Source organism: Cebus imitator, unplaced genomic scaffold (genome assembly GCF_001604975.1).
Source record: "Cebus imitator isolate Cc_AM_T3 unplaced genomic scaffold, Cebus_imitator-1.0 Scaffold191, whole genome shotgun sequence".
NCBI classification, from domain to species: Eukaryota; Metazoa; Chordata; class Mammalia; order Primates; family Cebidae; genus Cebus; species Cebus imitator.
In genome coordinates this window covers 3683085-3704710 of record NW_016107506.1, presented here as the reverse complement: position 1 = coordinate 3704710, position 21626 = coordinate 3683085, and the positions used below count along the sequence as shown (strand labels likewise).

Sequence of the window (21626 nt, the reverse complement as noted above, 5' to 3'; positions counted from 1 at the left end):
AGTTTTCAAAGGGATATGGGATAAAAAGCATAATTTTTTTAAATTTAATGGAGGCTTTCTCCTGTGTCTCAGACCTCACCATGGGAACTTTCTTTTATATCTCAGACATCACTGTGAATAACCTTATTTCTTCTCCCAAAGAGATTAAAACTGACTCAGGATAAAAAATAAATAAGATAGGCAGAAAGTTAATGAGTCTCCACTCTGTTCCTCCCTGTGATAAATTTGATGGATCATGTCCAAGTGAAACTGAACATGCCTCACACAATCATTTTCTGTGAATTGAGCAAGCATTTGTTCATCAGGACCTTCAATTATCATTAACCTGTTGCTTTTATGTGGTGGCTTTCATTTAGAAACAATGGAATAAAAGTTTGTATCTTTATTTCATGTCATACTGTCACTTTTTATTCAAAGGATAATTGTAGAGAAAGCCACAGCCATCCATGGCCTTTGATTATCGCAATTGCTTGATCACCAGTGGTTCCATTTAGACCATGACCTACCATGTTAGCATCATTATATTTTAGATGCTATAAAAAATTCCTCTCTATCCTGAAAGTTACAAAGAGGGGAAAAGAGAGATGTGCATCTACTGATTAACACTCTTAAGGGAGGCACAGAAACAAAACTCCCATCCAGTCTATATCCCAGGAAGACTATACCTGAAAATTAGTGAGGAGAGGGATTCCACTATCCACAGCTGTCCTCCGAATCACATAATTATCATGGACAAATTTAGTGTTGTTGTTGGGAAGGTTAATCACTAGATCAATGCTGCCATCTCTAATCAATCTGGAAAAATAAACAATAACTTACAGATGACAACGCCTATTTTATAGTTAGTTTAAAAAATACTAACATAAATTGCTCTCTTGGCCATTCAAGTCAATGCACTGCTGAGTTGATTGCCATCTACCCTCTTCTATTGCCAAGTAGATGTTTAAGTTACACTTATATAGGGATTATAATTTTTTATTATATAACTAATGGAATACAGATGTTTGTTTTCTCTTTAAAATGCTGTCTGTTCACTCATTAAGAATTGGTTATTTGGTAGATATTATTTTTTAAAAAGAGGTGATCCCTCCAGCATTGAATGTCCTTTCACCCCCATGCTCCCACTCCCACATTAACTTTATTACCTCCTAACTAGTGATAATTATCATTTTACACAGCCCCAAACAAGGAGTTATTACATCCTTGGAAGCCTGCTAAGGTTTGAACACAATGCCATTATTTTATTAAAGTGATAGTAATTTATGTGTTGGCTACTTAAGAACCTTGACAAATAACATATCGCATAGAATGGCACAGCCATTCTGTGGGCTGTAATATCTTAAAGTAGCACAGAATTATCTCCTATGCAATTATGCCACATAGATCTTTAAGGGTTGATTCAATGGTATTCCAGAAGATTCACACAATCTACTGAAATAACATGTCTTACAAAATCTAATGATGATATGGTCTAAGGCATAAAAACCTGGTCAAGGAATGTTCGTAGTAAGTGCTCAACAAATTGACTGATTTATTATGTACAATCTTAGTGAAATATAGCTGGTCGTCTTATACTTGATATACATATCTAAACACAATATAAGTTTGACATGAAATATGAAGTACTGCATTACATTCTTCATGCTCTCACTTGTTTCCATCAAGGAAATCATTTTTACTAAGAAGTATTTTGAAATATGTTTCATATCACCATGTACACATGACATTATATATTCCATAGCAATGGAGAGTAAAGTTTTTGATCATCCACAAATGTATCCATTTTAAAATTTGTTTTAAAAGACTTGCAATTGAGTAAGGTGAAATATTCATATTCTGGTTCTCAAAGTTAATCCTCTAAATTATTTCAGAAAAGTATGCCTAGTTCTTACTTTCTGATGGAAGAGAGGCTGGGATTCTGTCCTTCTTGAGATGGCCATGCCACTGGGGTGGCAGGGACATTGTTGGCATTGAGCCAGTCTGATGTGGCTTCCGTGGCAAAGAGCTGCATTTAAAAAGAAAAAAATCAATTACCATATTACAGTGATTTCTTATTTTTATGGAACATGTAAAACATAAAGAAGTAATTGCTGAACATGAGAAGTAGTATAGTGCCATGGATAGAGACTTGGATTCAGAGTCCAGAGGCATGGCAATTTAAATATTTTTTATATATTTGCAGTGTTTTAAATAAGAACCTCAATTTTAATTGTTTTTATATTTTAATAATGTATTTAATTTGAATTTAATAATTCAATAATTTTCTAGAAATTTAATAATTTCTCAAATATTCATGTATGATAATTCCTTGTTATCAGGTCAACAAATCTCTATGGCCACAGGCCCATGATAATCCTTGGGAATAATTTTGTTTTACTCAACCAGGCTTTGTGTGGAGGTATTCACTGCAAAGAAGTTTTGCCTGTAACTGTCACAGCTAGAAGCTATAATCTCATATGAAAACAGAAAAGGAAAAACATATGGAAATGTATTGGAATTTTGTCTCAATTGTGCTTGAGCTAAACTTTCTCAGTTTTTAGCTGGCAACTTCTATTGAATTTGTAGTAATTTTGTTAAAAGTTAAAACCCAACTTTTTAGTTATTTTACTGTAAGTTTTGAAACTACCAGTTAGTTAAACCTTTCATGTCAAAAGGACATATTTGGGGCTATTTCTTTTCCAATATTCTGCAATATTTTGATTTGTGGACAGTGTCCATGCTGACAGAAAACAACTTGACACTAATGAACATACCTTGAAACCTTCATTGTGTAACTGTTCAGCCACACCAAGGAATCTTGGCCGGAATGATTGCTAAAAGGAATTGCACAAAATTCACTTTCTAGATATACATGCTCTTCATTTAGCAATCATATGCAATTTGGTATTTTCTTACAACATCTTAAAAGGCAATGCCATATGTTGCTAGACACTTAATGTTCAAAGATGACAAGTTTTATCCCCTCATCCTTCTACGTTGAGTATGAGTTCTTAGCTATACTCCAATATCGATGAAATTCCATCCACATTATCTTGCTCTCTGCTTTTCACCTTGTTCCCACTCCCTTTATCCTCTGTTTAATCCACTTGGTCTTTGTAAGTTCAGATCCGCCCCAGTTCTGCAAGGATCCTTTTCTTGGTCAGGGAGGACTTAAAAGGTATGTGGGTTAGGAGCCAGTACTGAGTCAAGCCAGCTGTTTTGCCTATTCAACCTGCTTTTATTTCTGAGCTCTAATTTTGTACTACTCTTCAATAACTAGGTCATTTTCCTGGTAGCTCATGCCCAAGTCCCTGCAATAACTCAATCATTTGGAACTCATTTTTTGCATTTACTCTGAGGCAATAAAAAGTTGCAGTTAAAGAATGAGCTCTAAAGTCAGCTGCATTTTAAACCCTGGCTTTCACCATTCACTAGCAGTGTGTGATTCAGAAAGTTAATGTCTTTGGCCTTCACTTCTAAAGCAGTGATGGCAATAGTAGTATTTCTACTCTTTGAGGCTCCACACCTTATTCAACTGTGTGACCTTGAATGTCTTACTTAATGACTCTATGATGCAGTTTCTTCATCTGTTAAACAGTACTAACGATTCTTACATTAGTATGAGTGTTCAATAAACTAATTTAGAAGTAAGCACTACTTAAGTTTTAGTATTATAATTCAGCACAGTTACTTGCCCATTAGTTCTCAATAAATATTAATATGATTAAAAGAATTGTTTTTTCAGTCACCCCAAAGACTAGATTCCTGCCATTGCATCTTAGTTTCCAAGCCTGGGGTCCTCTACCCACAATGACACTTACAACCCAAACTGACTGCCCCCTCATTGATATGCATTTCATTTCCACACAGGCTTTCCTAATGCTCCATCTCACTGTTCAGATATTTCCCTATAGTTCATTGCTGTGTCCTTCCTAGGACCCCATGTAGACCTGTCTAGTGTCCAGGCCCTACCTTCCCTGGACTCCTGCCCATTGCCATAAGGAGTTCCTTAGTTCTGAAGAAAAGTCCTGTGATCAAGAGCTAGTGTTTGCCATACAGTGGTCAGGATGAAAGAAAAAAAGCTAGGTGACCTACCCAAAGATCAAACCCTAACTTGACTTCATTAATATGAGTGTCTGAGTAACTGAGCTGGCATATTTAAAATCATATACTGTTAAAAATATACATTCTTCTTTAAATAGGAACATTCTTGTTGGTTTCCCTTGTAAAAAGTTTTTAAACAGATGACATAAGCTGATTACGTCAGCAAATGTCTTGTAATCTGTTTATAAACCATATTAGTGATGCCTGGAAAAAATCAGATGATTTTATTTCAGAGTCATAAACTAAGAAATGTGACAATAAAACACATGTGATTCTTGCACAATTTTGATAATGTTTAGCCCATAACACCCCCTAGTATTTACTTGCTGATGCTTTCCGAGCAGAGCACAGATCTAAATCCTAATAAATGACCTCAAAGACTATGTTCAAATATAAAATTATTTTAGATTCTGGCCCTCTCAATCCCAGAACTGCTGTTTTATAAGAGGAAACGATTGGCAAATAGAAAAGATAAATGCAACTGGATGAATTTCAGCTGAGGCAGGCTCAGGGGTTATTCATGACTGTCTTATGGAGCATGAATTGTAGCCATGCCTAGGACAGTAGCTTTTCATTTCCACTTAGAACCAAACAGGAAGAAATGAGCTTAGATGTAAGAAGCTCATGGTTAGACATAAAAAAATAAACAAGTAACAAATTAGAGAATAACTCTTAGTGATATCAGGACAATGGGTTAGACAGAAGAATACGACAATTCAAGTTTGATTCACCTTGGAAAAAACAAGGGGCTAAATTCAATAGCATATAATTTTTTTTCATGTTTTAAGATTCCTTGGTATATAACAAATATACATGAAATGTCAAAAATGAACTTCTGAATGTCGTTAAATCCCCCTAATATAGAACATTACATTGTGATCTTCTGCTAAAAACAGAAGAGACTTCAGTAAGTACCAAATCACATTAGAAGGTTTAGTATAATGATCTCTGCTACTTACTAACTGATACATTAATCATGCACTCAACTTTTCTCAATCTTTTATACTTTCCCTTAGCAAAAATTCCCTGATAATATATTTGATAATAATAAGTGCCAACATAACTTTTAACCAGGTTTCTAAAGTACCATCGCTCAAGTAGAGTGGTTCTCAAATTGTGGTCTCTGAGAGAGCAGCATCAGCATTACCTGGGAATTTATTAAAAATATGAAAATTTGAACCCCATCTGAGATCTGTTGAATCAGGAACTCTGGGAGTGGATCCTAGCAATCTGTTGTTTCACAAACCCTCCGGGTGATTTTGATGCATACTTAAGTTCAGGAAAGTGGGGAAACAGGGGATAGGAAGACTATAATTCACCCATTTTGTAATATGAGGTCAAGATGTGTTAACCTTGGCTAAAGTTACAATGAAAAATGTTGAGGGGGGAGTACTAGAATGTAATTTTTTTTTCTTTGCCATTTTAAAGTAAAAATAAGTCAGCAAGTACTCTAAGACCTGCAGACACCACGGAGAACCTCATTATGGAGCTGTTTCAGTGTTGTCCCCCAGGTGGAAAAGATAAATATCCAACATGACAGTATTGACAGTTCCCAGCCAGGGAACCACTCTACCTTCTGGTCTGGGTGTTGGCTTCCATAGGCACATTATAAACTTCTATCAAACATGTATTGAACACTTATGACACATAAAACAGCCTCTCTACAAAAAGAAATTACAGCTGTCAGCTTGCATCTGAGTAGCCTCAGATTTAAAAGCTGACTGAAAATACCTGTGTAAGAAACCATTCGTTACTAAAGGTGAAAAGTACAAGCTGATTTATTTTCTTGGAAATGTTTATAAAGAAGACAGTCCTTTAAAGGTGAAAAAAATATATATTTCCTCCAATGATCATTTTCACATTTATCCAACTCCTCGCTACAGAAAAGAAAGCCAAGTTAATACTATGTGATGCCTGTGGATTCTACGGGGACCTCTGGATTGACAAGTCTATGGTTCTTCCTAATGATTCCGTATTAAAGATAAAAGGTTATTCATGCCACTTGGCGTTGTCTTTTCAAGTAAAATGCTTGCTTTGTGTTTCTGAGCAATGCTGAAGCACAGATGTCAGATTGGTGCTTGCCACTCCACAAGCATCACTGAATAGCCCAATCAGAGAGGAAAAAACAGCGAGTGCTCTTGATCTACTCTAGAGTAAATCATTTATTGTTAAAGGATCTTCCAGAAAACTTCAAAACAAGGCAGATTGCCTACTCACAGCAACTAAAAATAAATCCTAATGCGAAGAAAGGTGGCTAGAAATATTACAGAAAAATCGAAGATGATTTTTGTTGCCATATAAACCTGTATTATGCCTTTCTTATGTCAGAAATGCCTTGGTAGAGACACAGGGCATGTAATGGTTTGACAAGGATCCTTTGACAAAATCTACATCTTGATTCTTTTATCCTAAGTCCTAGTTACAGGATTGATGTTACGAATATTTCAAACTTCCAAGATACTTTGACCCATTGGATTTAACTTTGGAAGGCCAGAAGCAGGGAGTCTGTATGTGTGAAGGAGTAGGGTGGGAAGATAAAAGAAATTTAAGTTAGAAAGACTGCCATATAACAAGTTGCCTTGGAACTTCATAACATAACTCACCCTCAGCTAGATGCCTTCCATTGGATTTACTATCCCTAACTCCCATTTATATATTAGCAGTTCTTTTTCGTGCCATTTTCAGTTTTAACTTTTTATATCCAGAAGTGTTTATATGAGTTCTTCTGACCAAGTGGGATCACGTTAAATAAAATGTTTTTTTAAAAGTACAATGTATCCTAAAATATGGAACCCTAATTACTTTCTCTGCAATTGTTATGAAGCTGCAGTAAAAAGTTGAGATTAGATTTGGTCCCATTCTAACTAAGAAGTAGTTAAGTAAGTTTTATAGCTATTAACTCTCTATTTAGTATATTCTATCATGCTTTGTCAGTTTATCAGACTACATTTTAAAAAATCACCATGAATGAAAATGCTACACGTAGTAATGAAGAAACTATGCATTAGCCGATCAATTTTACCATGGCTGTAAATATTTTCTTAAGTGTAATTTTATTAAGTATTCTTTAAATACTTCTTAATATATTTTTAAATATGTATGTGCAGAAAGTTCTTCACAACAACTCATGTAGCTGCTAGAATGATTATTCCTTTAAAAAGGAAAGTATTGAAAGGTAGAATTTCAATAGACAGATCTCACTGCTTTAAGAAAACATTTTTTTCCCCTAAAAAACCCTCTTTTCCCCTACAAAGCAAAATTCTGTCCACTAATGCTAAAATTACACAAATACTTCATAGGGATCAAATTAATTTTTGCTTCACATTTCCCTGCAGCACTAGAACCAAACAAGGCACAATTTTATACACCACTGCCTTCTTAAACTGGCATTTTAAAATGTTAGCACTATTATGATTAGATGTGAAGATGTGGACTTAAGGGCATGGTCTTCTCTGAATGCCCCCAGGTCTCACATTAAACTTTAAGCCATAACTGGAAGTTGGGCAAATATTCTCCTACTTGGGACTTAATAATACTTAATACCCATTTATAATGTGATGAGTCTCTCATATGGTGTGATTTGTCTCTAAACTGCCATTAAGCTTCACAATTGCAAGTCATCTTGTTAGCCTCTGCTTTAACTATTCACCATCATCCTTTTGGTACCTTTATAAAGCAAAATCCCAAGTTACTCTTTGCTGAAACTTCTCCAAAGCCACTATCTGTATAGTCTCCAGAGTCTAATTTGCTAATATTAAGACACCCTAATGAGATGGAATCTAAAATAATCACCCACTGGCTTGAGAATACCTGGTACTGTTCTAATTATATTTTTATTGATTTTTATGTAGCCATGCAGAGTTTGAGCTTATTAAAAGCACAGCAGGGATATTATATAAGACCATTTGTTGTTTTTTATAGGACCCAAGAATTACTAATCTCAAATAAAAATGAATGACCAGTTGGGAAGCCTCTAGTATTTTTTTTTAGGAAATTTACAAATAGGACAGTTTGTACACTCTTGCAATAATTATTCCAAACAATAATAGAAGTTTCCTATCATTTTGCCTTAAGATTTACATTTCACTTAACATCAATACATTGACAATGCCTTTTTCATTGCATAAAGATATTCATTTCACCCTACTTTGACCTAGAAAGCTTACCAAAGAATAATATTCCAAGAACTTTCACAATATACACAATTTACTATGAAATAAGCTGATTTTTCTTAGGCCCATTAAGTCACTACCCTTCCAAAACTTTCGATCTGAAGTGTTAAGTTGAGAAACTTCATCAGATAACATCCATGTATTCAACTTTGAATCCTTGGCATTTAGTAGTGTTTGAAATAGGAAGGACCGAATGAATGAAAGGAAGGAAGAAGCGATTGTCAGGAGAGAACAGAAACGACTTCAGTTTGAGAAATGTTGAATTTGAGATATTCAGGTGGAGGTATCCAGCAGCTTGTTGGAAATATGGGATGGCTGAGGATGTAAGTTTACAGGTGGTAATTATAGACAGAAGAGTAGGTACTATAGACATGGATGAGTTGGCAAGGAGGAAAATCAAGAGACAGAGAAAAATAAGGAGAAACAGAGGAAGTGAGACCCAACCTCACATAATTCCTATGTTCAGGAACTAAGGATGAAGAGCTAAGAGTAAAACATATAGAAAATACAAAACCAAAGAATAAGAGATTCCTTTTTAAGGTACCCTGGATCCTATTTAGAACAAATATCCCTTCACTAGAAACATTTTCTTTCTGTCTGTATTTTATTCTTGGGCTGATGGAACAGAAGGCAAAATAAGGAGGCAAATAGAGAAAAAATGCTCCTTCTTCTTGTAAGTTGCCATAAACTGAAATGTAAAACAAATCTCCCCTCTTCTATGCCACAATTAACATTCTACCTTTCCCCTCACCACTCACCATGTATGACCACGGACAAGCACACAGCCACACACCACTTACCTGGATGCCAATCAGGATGCCTTTCTGGGGTATCTTAAATCCTGTGGAAAGCATTGCCTTTAGGAAGGCTGTATGAATACCTTCACCAAAGCAAGCCACCTGTTCAGGAATAAATAAAAAATTAAAATACAGGATGCAAAGAATAGTCAAACCACTCCTACCAAAAATTGAAATTAAAATTGACACACACAGACAGACACACACACACACATACACACACACACGGAAAGTACTTTACTCATAGACTCCTTCTGCAGATTTTATTAATGTTGCCCAAAGACCATGCAATCTGAATCCAGGGATTAAAAGGCTGGCCAGGGCAGATGTATCTTATGTTTTTAATTAAGCATAATGAATGAATATGCAATTCTTTCTCTATCCAACAACACTCAATGGGGCAACATAACTGGATTCTACTGTGAGTTATTTGGATACAAATCACAGCTTCTGGTCCATAATGTGGTAAATTTCTGAATGTTAATATGACTTACTGTTTAAATAAAAGTACATGTCTTATATACCGTGCATGAATTTACTGGTCAGTAACAGAAATGCATAACTGCTGAATTGGTTTGGAGTCATTTCATAGAGGTTATGAGACAGCCTTCTGAGAAATTTAATAACTCCATGAAAAAAGCTCAAAGGAACCTTTTTAAAAAAATCATTTTCAGAAAATGAACCAAAATATCCTCCTACTAGTCCTGAATACCCACAGCCATATGGGAGAAAAACAATTCCAAACAAACTAACATATACACTAATGTTAGAGTATATAGAAGTTTCATTTAGGTTTAGGATAATTGTGCTACGATAAAACTACAAGTCAAATAGCCCACATGATTATAGAACAAGTGGTATATTTAAACCTGATAGGAGTCAATTCTGCCATGCATATCATCATTTGGCACAGGTATGTAACCCCCATTAGAGTAAATACCACTGATGGATAAATTCATTTTTTAAGCAAATTACCCTTTCTATGCAAGAAAAGTTCTTATGTAAGCCACCAGTAAATGTGGCTGCTGCTTTTCCCTCCACAGTGAATATTTTGCTCAGTCAAGTACTGAGCAACCAACTTAAATAAGGTCAAGCTAACTTAGTGAGTCTCAAATTCTACTGAAAAGAATTGGGCAATCCCATCATAAGTACAGATGCGACAACATAGATGAAGTTTTAACAATTTTCTACAGAACCACAGAAATTAGTTAAATGTGCCATTAAGGATTAGGACTAACATCCCTATTTTACCACTAGGAACATAAAATGTCCCTTACTTATATCAGTAGCTAGAGGTTTATTTACTCCTACAACAAGCCATTTGGGCACGTAAAATGTCTCTTTGAAGCATAATTGAGATTTTACTAAGCTAGAATTCTGATTTCAGTAATAAAACAGACCTTGTAATATTATACTTTATGACACTTGGAAATATGACTCTTTCAAATAATGGAAGAAGAATTCTCTTTCTTTATACTTGAGAAACAAATATAACAAAGGGGAGCTAAATTTCTCATTCTTTTTTTATATTTCAATAACTCCAATAATGTATGTATGGAAGCAGAATGAACATAAGCACTGAAAACAAATTTGTCACTCTAAAGAAAACAGCATGAGAGAAAACAGATCTCTCTCTGACCCAATCCCTAGGCCAGATGAAATCAGAATTACTAGTAGTAGTGACCATGGGATCTAGAAGAACCTGGAGTATCTCCTTAAACTGACTGAAGATGTAACATATATAGCACCCTCATTTAAAATGTAAGGTTTTCTTGACCTTAAATTAAAAGAAGCAACAAAGAGGCAAAGAGTCCCCTTTCAAAGACGCCAAATACAAACAGGACAGCCATTTATTCCTGACTGCCTGCCTTCTTGTCTCACTTGGCTTCTCATCACAGATCTTGCTTGTAACCAGGCAACCATATAAAACATCACATACTTTGTTGCAATTAAGTATTTTCTCCTTTTAGTATTTCCTTAATACCAGGAAGAAACAATGATGGCTCCCAGTCTGAGATTGCCACTCGGATGTGCACTGATGAGAATCTGAAGGTTGTATCTAGTAAGTCTGTCAAGGGCTAGGTGATTCATAAAATGTCCTGACACTGACATGGAGAGAACTTTCTAGAATCTGACAGCTCTGTACAAGAAACACATTTCACAGTCTTAAAGAAACCTTCAGCTGACATAGCCCCAACACAAGCGAAGAGGGACATCCAGTGGCCAATCCCATTATAGTTTTTAGATAATACCCAAGAGATTAAAAGTAGTCCTGAAATTTTGTATGTATCTGAAGATTCCACATGTTTAGGTCTATGATCTTTATAATGAATGCTATATTTCTCCACATTACTAGTAAAAATCAAATGATTTAATTTCATGGCAGCAAGGCAGGGGATGAGGTGCTGTTACAGAGAGACCTGAGAACCTTTAAATAGTAAGACAAAGAAGATATTTACTAGGATGTCTAAAGAAATACTTGGAAGATGTTCTCATGTGAAAATAAATTAGAGACACGTGTATTATATTCCCATGTTAAACTATAAATAAGAATTTAGACCCTATTCCAAATAGAAGTAAACTATTTTTTAAATTCAAAATTTGTGAGCCCTCTGAGACTTACTCTGATAGCAGAAGTTTATATTCCCTTTATTTTACCATATTCAAATCATAAAACCATAGATTTCAAAGTAGATTTAATGAAAATTCTCACAGATTATTAACTGCTTACCTCTCCAGTGGAAGCCATCTCACATCTCAGAATGGGGTCAGCATCCCTCAACCGGGGCCAGGAAAACATGGGAGCCTAACAGAAAAAACAGGAAGAAAAATTATGCGAGGGAAAAGTAGACAATGAATAAGAGAGGATAAATACATTTAGTGAATCATCTCTCACAGGATTCATTTAGGCTACAGTAGACATGTAAAAAATCTTTTGGGTCCAAGCATCCGACTTGAAAAATAGCTTTAACACTCCTTTCCTAGAATTTCTTGAGCTCTTGGCCAAAACCTAAGGTTAAATAATCACAAATTAATTCTGTAAATAGGGCCCCTGAGACCAGTTGGGACCAGTGTTTCTAATCTGGCCCATGCATATTCTTATTGGAATGATTTCAAAGTCCACTGGGCATTGGTCTCTCCAGACAGAGTTCAAACACTTTTTTTCTCTTTGATAGGCTTTAGAAACATTCCTCTTGTTGTTCTGATCATTTGAACTTGCAACAAGCCGCCTTGCCAAAAATGGCTGCCTGTAAGCCGGCTTCTGAGACATTAAACTGCTGTTGACACCTCTTAAAAGCTTTGAAAAACATTCTGCTTGGAAACACTTTTGCACAGAACTTTCATATGAGCTAGAATATAGGAGTGCCTCCATTTCATTTATTTTACCAATGCAATTCGTGAAGAACTAAGTTCTTGTTTCTTGCTGTATGTCCACTTATCTGGTACATGGAGGAATTGTAATCAATTCCTCCATTGATTCTGGCACCCAGTCTAAATTATGATGGGAATTCTACCTTGGAAGTCATTTCACTGGATCATCTTGGTCAAGTGGCATTATTTCTGCACTTCAGCTTCCCTATTTCCCCATCCGTTGATACCCACTAGCCTCACTAGGGCTCTTAAGGTTGACAATGAATAAGTAATTTGAATAAAATTAAGATTTATATACAATAACTAGGAAATGAGTAAGCTAGAAGATACAGTGCATTAAAAAAAAAATAGATATCTACCTGTAATCCCAGCACTTCGGGAAGCCAAGGAAGGCAATCACCTGAAGTCAGGAGTTCAAGACCAGCTTGGCCAATATGGCAAAATCCTGTCTCTACTAAAAATACAAAAATTAGCTGGGCATAGTGGCATGTGCCTGTAATCCCAGCTACTTGAGAGACTGAGGAGGGAGAATCACTTGAAATCAGGAGGCAGAGGTTTCAATGAGCTGAGATCATGGCACTGCACTCCAGCCAGGGTGGCAGAGTGAGACTCCATCTCAAAAAAAAAAATGCATATCTATTTATCAATATTATTTTTAGTTAAAAACACATATATCAATTTATTAAAAGAAATAAGCATACTCCTACAACTATTAATAAAGAAATATGAACTTAAACTTCATATATAGACTCTCCAGTGAAAAAATATTTTTCAATGCCAGCTACCTGTTGGTCTCAAAAAAAAAATTCTCTTTATTTTTCCACTGAAAGATTTAACAATATATGTTTGTTTTCCTGTCTCCAGGATTAAAATGCCATGCCTCCTCCCAACATAAAAAGTCACATTCCACCTCAATGCACTATAAAATTCAAGGCATCCTACACTATCAGCTTAAGCAAGATTAATAAAGATTTTTTGATTCACAGCTTCAACTTCAAGTTTCCATCATAAAAGTCGGAAGTCCAAGTCTGAGCCGTAACAGAATTATGGTTGAGGTCACTAGTACATATGGGAACAGGAACCTTTTGAAAACATCAGACATATGTCAATGTTACATAAATATATCAATATTAATGTTACACGAATATATTAATACTAATTTCATTGTGTTCTTCATCTAAGTAATTCAAATATATTTATATATCACTAATCCTCATGCCTGTCTAGCCAAGTAGTTAAAGGTCATAATTATATTCTGTGCACCATCATACTGATGCAGCTAAAGGATCACAATGGCTTTATTATTAAGGTATTATTAAAAATATACATGTGTACTGGAAATTAGTGAACAAACTTTAAGTTCTCCTGGTCACTCTTTATAAAGGTGCCATCAATTTTAACAATCTCACGGCACCATATACAGCAACAGCTGTCTCGATTTTTCAAATAAAAAAATGTGCCACTGAAGAAACTATGGACTAAGCAAAGGTAGTCAACATGGTAGGAATTTAACCAACCCCACAGGGTAACCCTTTTTACACAAGTCATGTAAGACTTGGCAGAATTCAAGCTTTATCCTAACGAAGTATGTCCTGGATTTCTATTTACCAGCTAAACTAGCACCATCATGTGTCAGTTGCATAAAAAGCTTATAATTCACTCAGCTACTTGATTTTAAAGTTATGCAGTTCTAGATGGTTTTAAAAAATTTTTGAAATGCACAATACTTCACATAAAGTTGTCTATAATGCAACTGCAGTACATTATTGAAAGGAAACATAAATCCCTGGCCCAACCCTTTAGTTAGAAGGTTTTAAACATAACACAATTTTTGATGACAAATTGTTCCTTTAATTTCACCAGAACTCATAAAATCACTAATAAATTATTGAAAATGTTACCTTAATTGCAACATAGTCAGTGGGAATTATGGGATGATCCAATGTTGGAAGTGGTTTCTCATCAATGTTCTCTCCAATCATCACCTTGGTAGCCACATCAATGAAATCAATCCCGAGAGTCTTGGAAACAAAGGGGAAGGATCGGGAAGCTCTCAAGTTGCACTCAATCACCTGAAGAGATAAAATTCAAAATGAGAAAGAATACATTGAAAGCCAATAACAACAATACTAATACTCTCTCTACCACTGGTTTCCAGCTGTTATTAACTGGGGACCAGCTTTTGTTTTGCTAATCTTCTCTCTTTTCTCCTCACTACTTGGATTTTTCCTGATGCTTTCAGTTAGTATCTTTGAACTCTGAAATCTTTCTTTCATGCCTTTTCCCAAATTGCATTCCCAGGCACTGCTGACAGATTTAGTTTAGTGCAGAGCTCAGATAAGCCCACACCCCTCCTGAAAACCTTTCACTGGATGTCCACTGGCATCAGATTAAAGTCTAGTCCCTGAAGGCCTTCTGTCCTTTTGCTTCAATAGACCTCACTGTCCTTATCTTATACTACTCTCCTGGCCTCAATCTTACTTTCCCAGTTTGCCTTCCACTATTTACTAAGGAAAATTATCTCACTCAACTGAACAATTCACTGTGTCCAAAAATATGCCATTTTCTCATTTTTACAGATGATGTTCTATCTTTGTATAATAGTCTCTCTACCATCCCCACCTCGTCAAAATTCCAACTGTTTTGCAAGATCCAGTTCACAATACAAAATCTACCTTGAAGTCTTTTGTGATCTACCCCTAATCAAGCATAAGGATGCTCAAATACATGCTCGTGCACACACACTGGCGAATGTGCTCTCTCTGCTCTGTAATTCCAAAACCATTATATTTGTACATCCCCTCTAGCAGCTATGATACTCTGCCTTATAGTTATCCTCAAATTTATCTTTTTCCTGGCCTTCACTAAACTACAAGATTTTTGAGAGCAGACCCTGTGCCTAATACATTTTTGCAGCTACCATATGACTGCAAGTAGGAGGTAAATCAATGTTGGTTACTACTATGATTTGGATGTAGTTTGTCTTCATCAAAACTCATGTTGCAATTTGTCCCCAGTGTGGCCATGATGGACACTGGAGCCTAGTGGGAGGTATTTGGGTCACAGGGTGGATTTTTCATGAATAGATTAATGCTCTCCTGTTGGGGTGAGTTCTCAGTCTTATAGGAATGAATTAATATCCACAACAATGGGCTGTTAAATAGTCTGTTTTCTTCAGGTTTTCCCCCCTCACTTTTTTTGAACCCTCTGCACGTGCCCACTCCCTTCCCACTCTCCACCATGAGTGGAAGCAGCCTGAGACCCCCACCAGGTGCAGCTTTCCAATCTTAGACTTTCTAGCTACCAGTATCATAAGCCAAATAAACCCCTTTTCTCTACAAGTTACCCAGACTCAGGTATTTTGTTATGGCAACACAAAACAGACTATGGCAGTTACTGAGTAGCTAAACTAAGTAGACTAAATTAAATAGAACTAATCTAGTTCATGTATCATTTTTTGCAAATGCTATCTTCTCTGGGTAAGGAGTAAAGCAGAATTTCAGTATACGGAATTTATGAGTACTCTACACATGCAGTTTATTTATAATAGTCTGTATCACTGTATCCAACTATACTATACTGTAGGTGGCATACAGTGACCTTCCCAGTGTATCAGAGTGCTTTACAAAGTTGTAACTGACTTATCAGTGCCACCTAGAGCCTAGGCCCAGCCTTCAAATAAGGTAGACATTATATGTTATGCATCATCCCACACTCAGATACAAACAGATGCAGGGGGCTCAGTTGCTTTGTGTCCAATGTTCACAGAGAAGATTACCAGAGAGATGCAAACCAACATGACCTAACACAGTGTGGGTGTCCTCTCAGGCACCTTGACATTTCTTACCAAGACATCATTTCCTTTGACAAGGAATTGGACGTTGAATGGACCAGAGATGGCAAAAGCCTTTGCAATCTTCTGAGTAGCATCCTTCACCTAAATTAAAAAGGATAATCATATAGTGTGCTAAAGAACATATCTTAGTTTTTTAAAACCTTCTAAAAGGCACAGTACCTTAAATTTAGATGTCTCTAATTTCTCTTTACAGAGAGCTATATACCTACTTAATAATAATGGAGGGCACTATTAGGCTTCTATTAATATGCAATAAATAGTCACAAAATAATAGGAGGGTAAAGAACAAATAATTTTACAGGATCATCTCTCTGCCAAATTCCCCTATTTACCTACAATTATATAACCTGGTTTTACTTTGAGGGTTCAATGGAATCCTTTCAGCCTAGTTGCTTTAGCAGCAGAAACTGCAGTCCCACCTCTATATCAATCTAATGACCTACCTGCTGGGAGGTACAGGCCCTGAAATTACATGGTACTGCAAAGAGACCAGAGAGATTTCTTTTATGTTGCTTTTCTGTTGCCCTGGACTCTACACGGGTAGATAATATGTTTGGAAGGAAAGAGTGTTTCCCTGCAGGGAGGCCCTGCATGTCACATACAGGAATCCCTGTATTCAACCAGAGTCAGAATGTCCCTAAGTCAAAAGGCGTCACTGATTACAAAAAGCAAGACCTCCTTACTCATTACGCTCACATGAGTGGTTCAGCAATGTAATTGGGTATAAAAGGAAGTAGAGTCTATGATGCATTGAGCTCTGAGAGATTTGGAAAAGCCTGAGTTCTGAAGGTCATTTATTCTGACATGAGAAACTGAAGTACATTTGAGATCCAAGGACTTTTTTTTCTTTTGTGCTTCTCCTATTACAAAGTATCCTGCTACCTCTACATTCTAGAACAAAGACTTTCAGAATCCAGCCCAATGTACAATCAGAGAGACAGGTCTGCCTGGATTCTGATGGCAGGGTCACTGGAAAAGCTCACTAAAAATAGCTGAGACTGATCGAATATACCTAAAGACTAATGGGACCTCCTGAAAGGTTATTTGAGATGATAGGCTCTAAATGTACACCTAGCAGTGCATACTGAGTACTAAGGCAGAGTCATAATTCTTGGGCAGTTCTTTAAAGGGCCAGCTCTCAAAGGGAGCTCATAAAAGACATATCAGAAAGTGCTTTTTGAAGGTGAAGTCAAGGGTGGGAACAGAAAGTACAGATTCCAGAAGGTTCTCAAGTGACTGGTCTACACCTGTTTCACCACTCCTAGCTGATAAGCACTGCTTCAGATGCTGCTCACCTGTGAGTGGCCCTGAAACCTTAGAATCCCCAAAAGCAGCAGTTCTCTGCCATCCCTGGACTAACAGCATCACCTCAGGACTTGTGAAAAATGCAAATTCTGGGCCCGATCCAGAAATATGAAATCAGAAACTGGGGGTTGGAGTCCAGCAATCTGTTTAACAAACTCTCCAGGTGTCTGTGATGCACATAAAGTTTGAGAACCCCTGTATTCACATAAAACCAAAGGGGCTCAAAAGGGCAGTGAAGAAAATTATCTTTAGAATATCTAGGTGACTGAGAGCAAGGAAGTTGCCCTCATCATTAAATTTAACCTGCTGCATATCTTTTTTTTTTCTTATTGTTGCATTTTCCATTCCACTTTTATTTATAAATTATGACCTTTTCAATGGCTCCTTGGCTGATAGTTTGTGTGGGCAGCATCAGAGTGGCATCTCCTGAGTGGACACCTGCATCTTCGACATGTTCGGAGATGGCATGAGAGATAACCTGGCCAAAAAAAAAAAAAGATTTTAGAGTTTTCAGGTACCTCCTTCAAGGAAGCTATTCCCTCACCCACCCCTTTGGTCCTAACAGATGCACTGAGCATGGACCAGTTCCCTTGCTACATTGCTGATGAGCACAGCAGAAAGTGCTGCACCTAGATTAACCAGGCCTCCTGTGCAGTAACAGATTGCCTCTAGAGGCAGCTAAGAGTGGCTGAGAGCTTACCTCCCCCATCCACTGATTAGCATGAATATAAGTAACAGGAAAAGTGGAAAATGAAACCAATTCATATTGACTTTTAAGAATGGGAGAGGAAACTATAGCACTTGAAAAGCACTGAAACTATATCATTTAGGGACTAAGAAAGAAAAGAGGGTGGGAGAGCTCAATAACTATCTAGGTAAATGGCACAACTTAGGTGGACTAAAAATAAGTCTCAAAGATCTCTTCAAGAGATCTTTAAATGGAAATTTGAAAGAGGAAGGAGTCAAAAGAAAAATATTCTAGTCCCTTTTTAGAAGTAAGGAAACGAAAGCAATGTAATAATAAATAACCCAAGTTCATGTGACTGGTATGTGACTGAGTTAGAATTTTGAATCTTATCTGTCAGATTCCAAAGTCAATGGTCTCAGTCACTGTATAACCTATATGTTAATAATATGTGTGTCCTTGGGAAGTGATGAAGCTGACAGTAAGGGAAAATAATTGGGTGGGTATAAAAGACTAAATAAATTACATAGGATATTTGCTTATCAGATTTATAAATGTCTTAAAAAAGAATGACATTTGAGTTTCCATCCTACTGTGACCTGGGCAAGGTGATTTAACTGCTTAGCTCTGGTTTCGGTAAGATAGGAAAAACAATGGTACCTGCTCATAGGATGTTTGTAAGGATAAAAGAGCCCACATATAAGTAAGAGCTCATTTTTTACAAGAGCTTATTTATAAAATAACAGTCCATTTTTTGGTGAAGTGTCTAGAAAAGGGGAGGCATTCACCCCACTGAGCTCAGCAACAGTCATAATATACCTGCAGTTCTATGCCCATTTCTGAGCACGGCAATTGAAAAACTATGTGATTAACCTGGAACATTTCCAAAAGGGAGAGTACAGGATGATGTGCAATGATTAATATCTGAGAAAACCTTAGGGCAAGTACATATCCTGGCAACCTAGAGCCAAATAAAGCCGACAGACCAGCATTATTTTACCAGTATAGTATTTGAGAAAGTACAAATGTCTCTAGACCAGCCTCACGTTCTCCACTTCCATATATAGGTATCACATTCCTCTTATTTTATACCTCAACCTTCAAACCTAAGATGTCGAAAAGGAAAGGGATTAAATTTTTGCTCTGAAATTCAAGAAGTCAGGGATAAGACTTCCAAGGAAACAGACCTTACTTCAAAGTAAAGAATACCTGAGATGTCAAAAAAAAGTGACTGCAATATATAATCTTACAATGTGTCGTGCTTTGTATCACTAAAGTATTTAAAAGAAAATGTATGACCACCTTCCAGGGATGCTGTAAAGAAAATTTCTATCTTGGAGGGTGGAAGGCTGGAATAAATTATCTCTAAAGGTGTTTCAACTTAAGATTATGTGATTCTGTGGTAAGTAGATACCATTACAATTTTTATTAACAAGATCTACTCTAAACTGCTAATCTGGAAGGAAAATGAAAAGATTTAACATCTTCAGTAGTGTTTTGAAGTATTTGCAAAGCAGAAGATGAACGTTAACTTTTTATTTTTCCTTAAAGCAAGTAAAATGGCATAGACTCCCTACAACATAACTTCCTACTTTTGAAGAGAAATCATAAATGCATTATTAATAAACTGAAAACTAAAATAAAACATTCTTCATATTTTCATTTCTCCTTGAAGTTAGAGGTATTCCTTGAACTAGATATATAAGATGTGATATGGTAAGCCAATTTCATATTATCTGCTTTTACTCTATTTGGCTTTGCCTTTATTAACCCAATAAAAAGGGAGGAGGGGGAGAAATGAACAAAGAAGAAAAACCAGGATTCAATTGGGAACTTCAGAAAGAAAAGTATGGAATATTTTCATAATATCCATTGAAACATAAAAGGAAAACCACAGACAAAAGAAAATGAGAGAGAAAATCTATTTAAAAGGAATGATGTGTACAGGATGATAATTACTTTTGAATATCATCAAAGAGAAATTCTAACAGTATGAAACATAGGAAATATGATACCCATGACACTTCAACTGAATTGCCAGAGAATTTGATTGTTTTTACAGCTTCTCCACTATTACTGGAGACCTGTTTTATAGATATCATGAATTCTAACCTGTCAATATTTCAAGATTGTTAAAAGAAAAACATGATGAGGAGGCAGGAATGAAGGAGATGGAAATACAGCCCTTACCCTTCCATCTTTGCCAACAGCATCCATTTCTACTTCTCGGGCCCCTTCAATAAATTTCGTCAGCACCACTGGGTGCTCCTGTCACAAAGGAAAACAGAGGAGCAGAACATTTAGCTAACAGTATGTATGTAGTGTCTATAAGCCATGTACCTTAAGTATTATAAATATCAGGGCAATACTTGCAAAACACTCAAGGCTGAATATACTACATAAACTTATTACCTAATCTGTGTTGTAAGAACAGGGTCGTTCTCTGCTTAAAGTGAGGCAGAGGGTCTTTCTCTAACTTTGATTTCCTAAATCAGATCTCTCTTTGAGAATTGTGGGAGAACTCAGAATGAGAGTGGCATTTTGTTTTGGTCTTATTGAGCTAAAGATAAAATTCTTTGCCTTGAGTTGATTTGCCTTATGCCACTTCTAAAACATGAGCTTTGCAACTGTAAAATCAAGTGTTTTTTTTTTTTTAATTATTAATCTTAAAGCATCCTCTTCTTGGCTGTTTCAGACCCCTTCTCATCTTAAAGCGTCCACACTCATTTCCTTCATGTCGGGGTCGGGATGCCTTTTGCAACCTGAACTCCACTTGCTTTTCTCCAGACTAAATGAAGAGGTTGAGGGAAGGTCTCCAGGATTTAGATATCTTCTCCTCTATACCAAAGGCTAAAACAACCTGGGCCACCGTCTTCTCACCAGGCCCTGCATTTACTTGCTTTCATGAGTCTTTTCCCTACATGCATTCTATCTTTTCTTCTCAGCTTCATCTTTTAAATCTCAACTCATCCTTCAAGGCCTAGGTCACATGCTATCTCCTCCCTGAATCCTTCTCTGAATACCCCTTTTCTTCTGAACACAAACCCCTTCTGGCCACTGTCATGCAATGCAGTATCATACAAGGCTGGCCTTCTGAAAAACACTTTCTTTCTTTGGTATCTGTAAACTACATTTTCGTACTTCTTTCTTAAGCTCATTCGTGATGCTTTTCTTCCCTTCTCAGCCTTAAATGCGCGTATTCCTCTAGTGCCTGTCTTAGCTGTTCCTTTTCTTCTATACTCTCTCCCTCAGTGATTGTTTCGATTCTCAAATCTTCAATTAAAATGATGTGCTATTCTGAGATTGCTGCCACTGCACTCCAGCCTGGCAGCAGAGCAGAGGCTCTGTCTCAAAAA

At 36.5% G+C, this 21626-nt stretch overlaps 1 protein-coding gene across 4 annotated transcripts in view; it reads right to left on the bottom strand.

The window, feature by feature from the left end:
• Positions 1-21626, bottom strand: part of CPS1 (carbamoyl-phosphate synthase 1) — a 149172-nt gene that overhangs the window by 1320 nt on the left and 126226 nt on the right. For all 4 annotated transcript variants that reach the window (XM_017546813.2, XM_037745103.1, XM_037745102.1 and 1 more), the window contains exons 30-38: positions 20461-20538; positions 17956-18063; positions 16272-16361; positions 14326-14496; positions 11784-11858; positions 9056-9154; positions 2754-2813; positions 1893-2005; positions 666-795 (exon numbers count right to left, since the gene is read on the bottom strand). In XM_017546813.2, coding sequence (XP_017402302.1) covers positions 666-795; positions 1893-2005; positions 2754-2813; positions 9056-9154; positions 11784-11858; positions 14326-14496; positions 16272-16361; positions 17956-18063; positions 20461-20538 — 924 coding nt within the window. The remainder of the gene's footprint in view (positions 1-665; positions 796-1892; positions 2006-2753; positions 2814-9055; positions 9155-11783; positions 11859-14325; positions 14497-16271; positions 16362-17955; positions 18064-20460; positions 20539-21626) is intronic.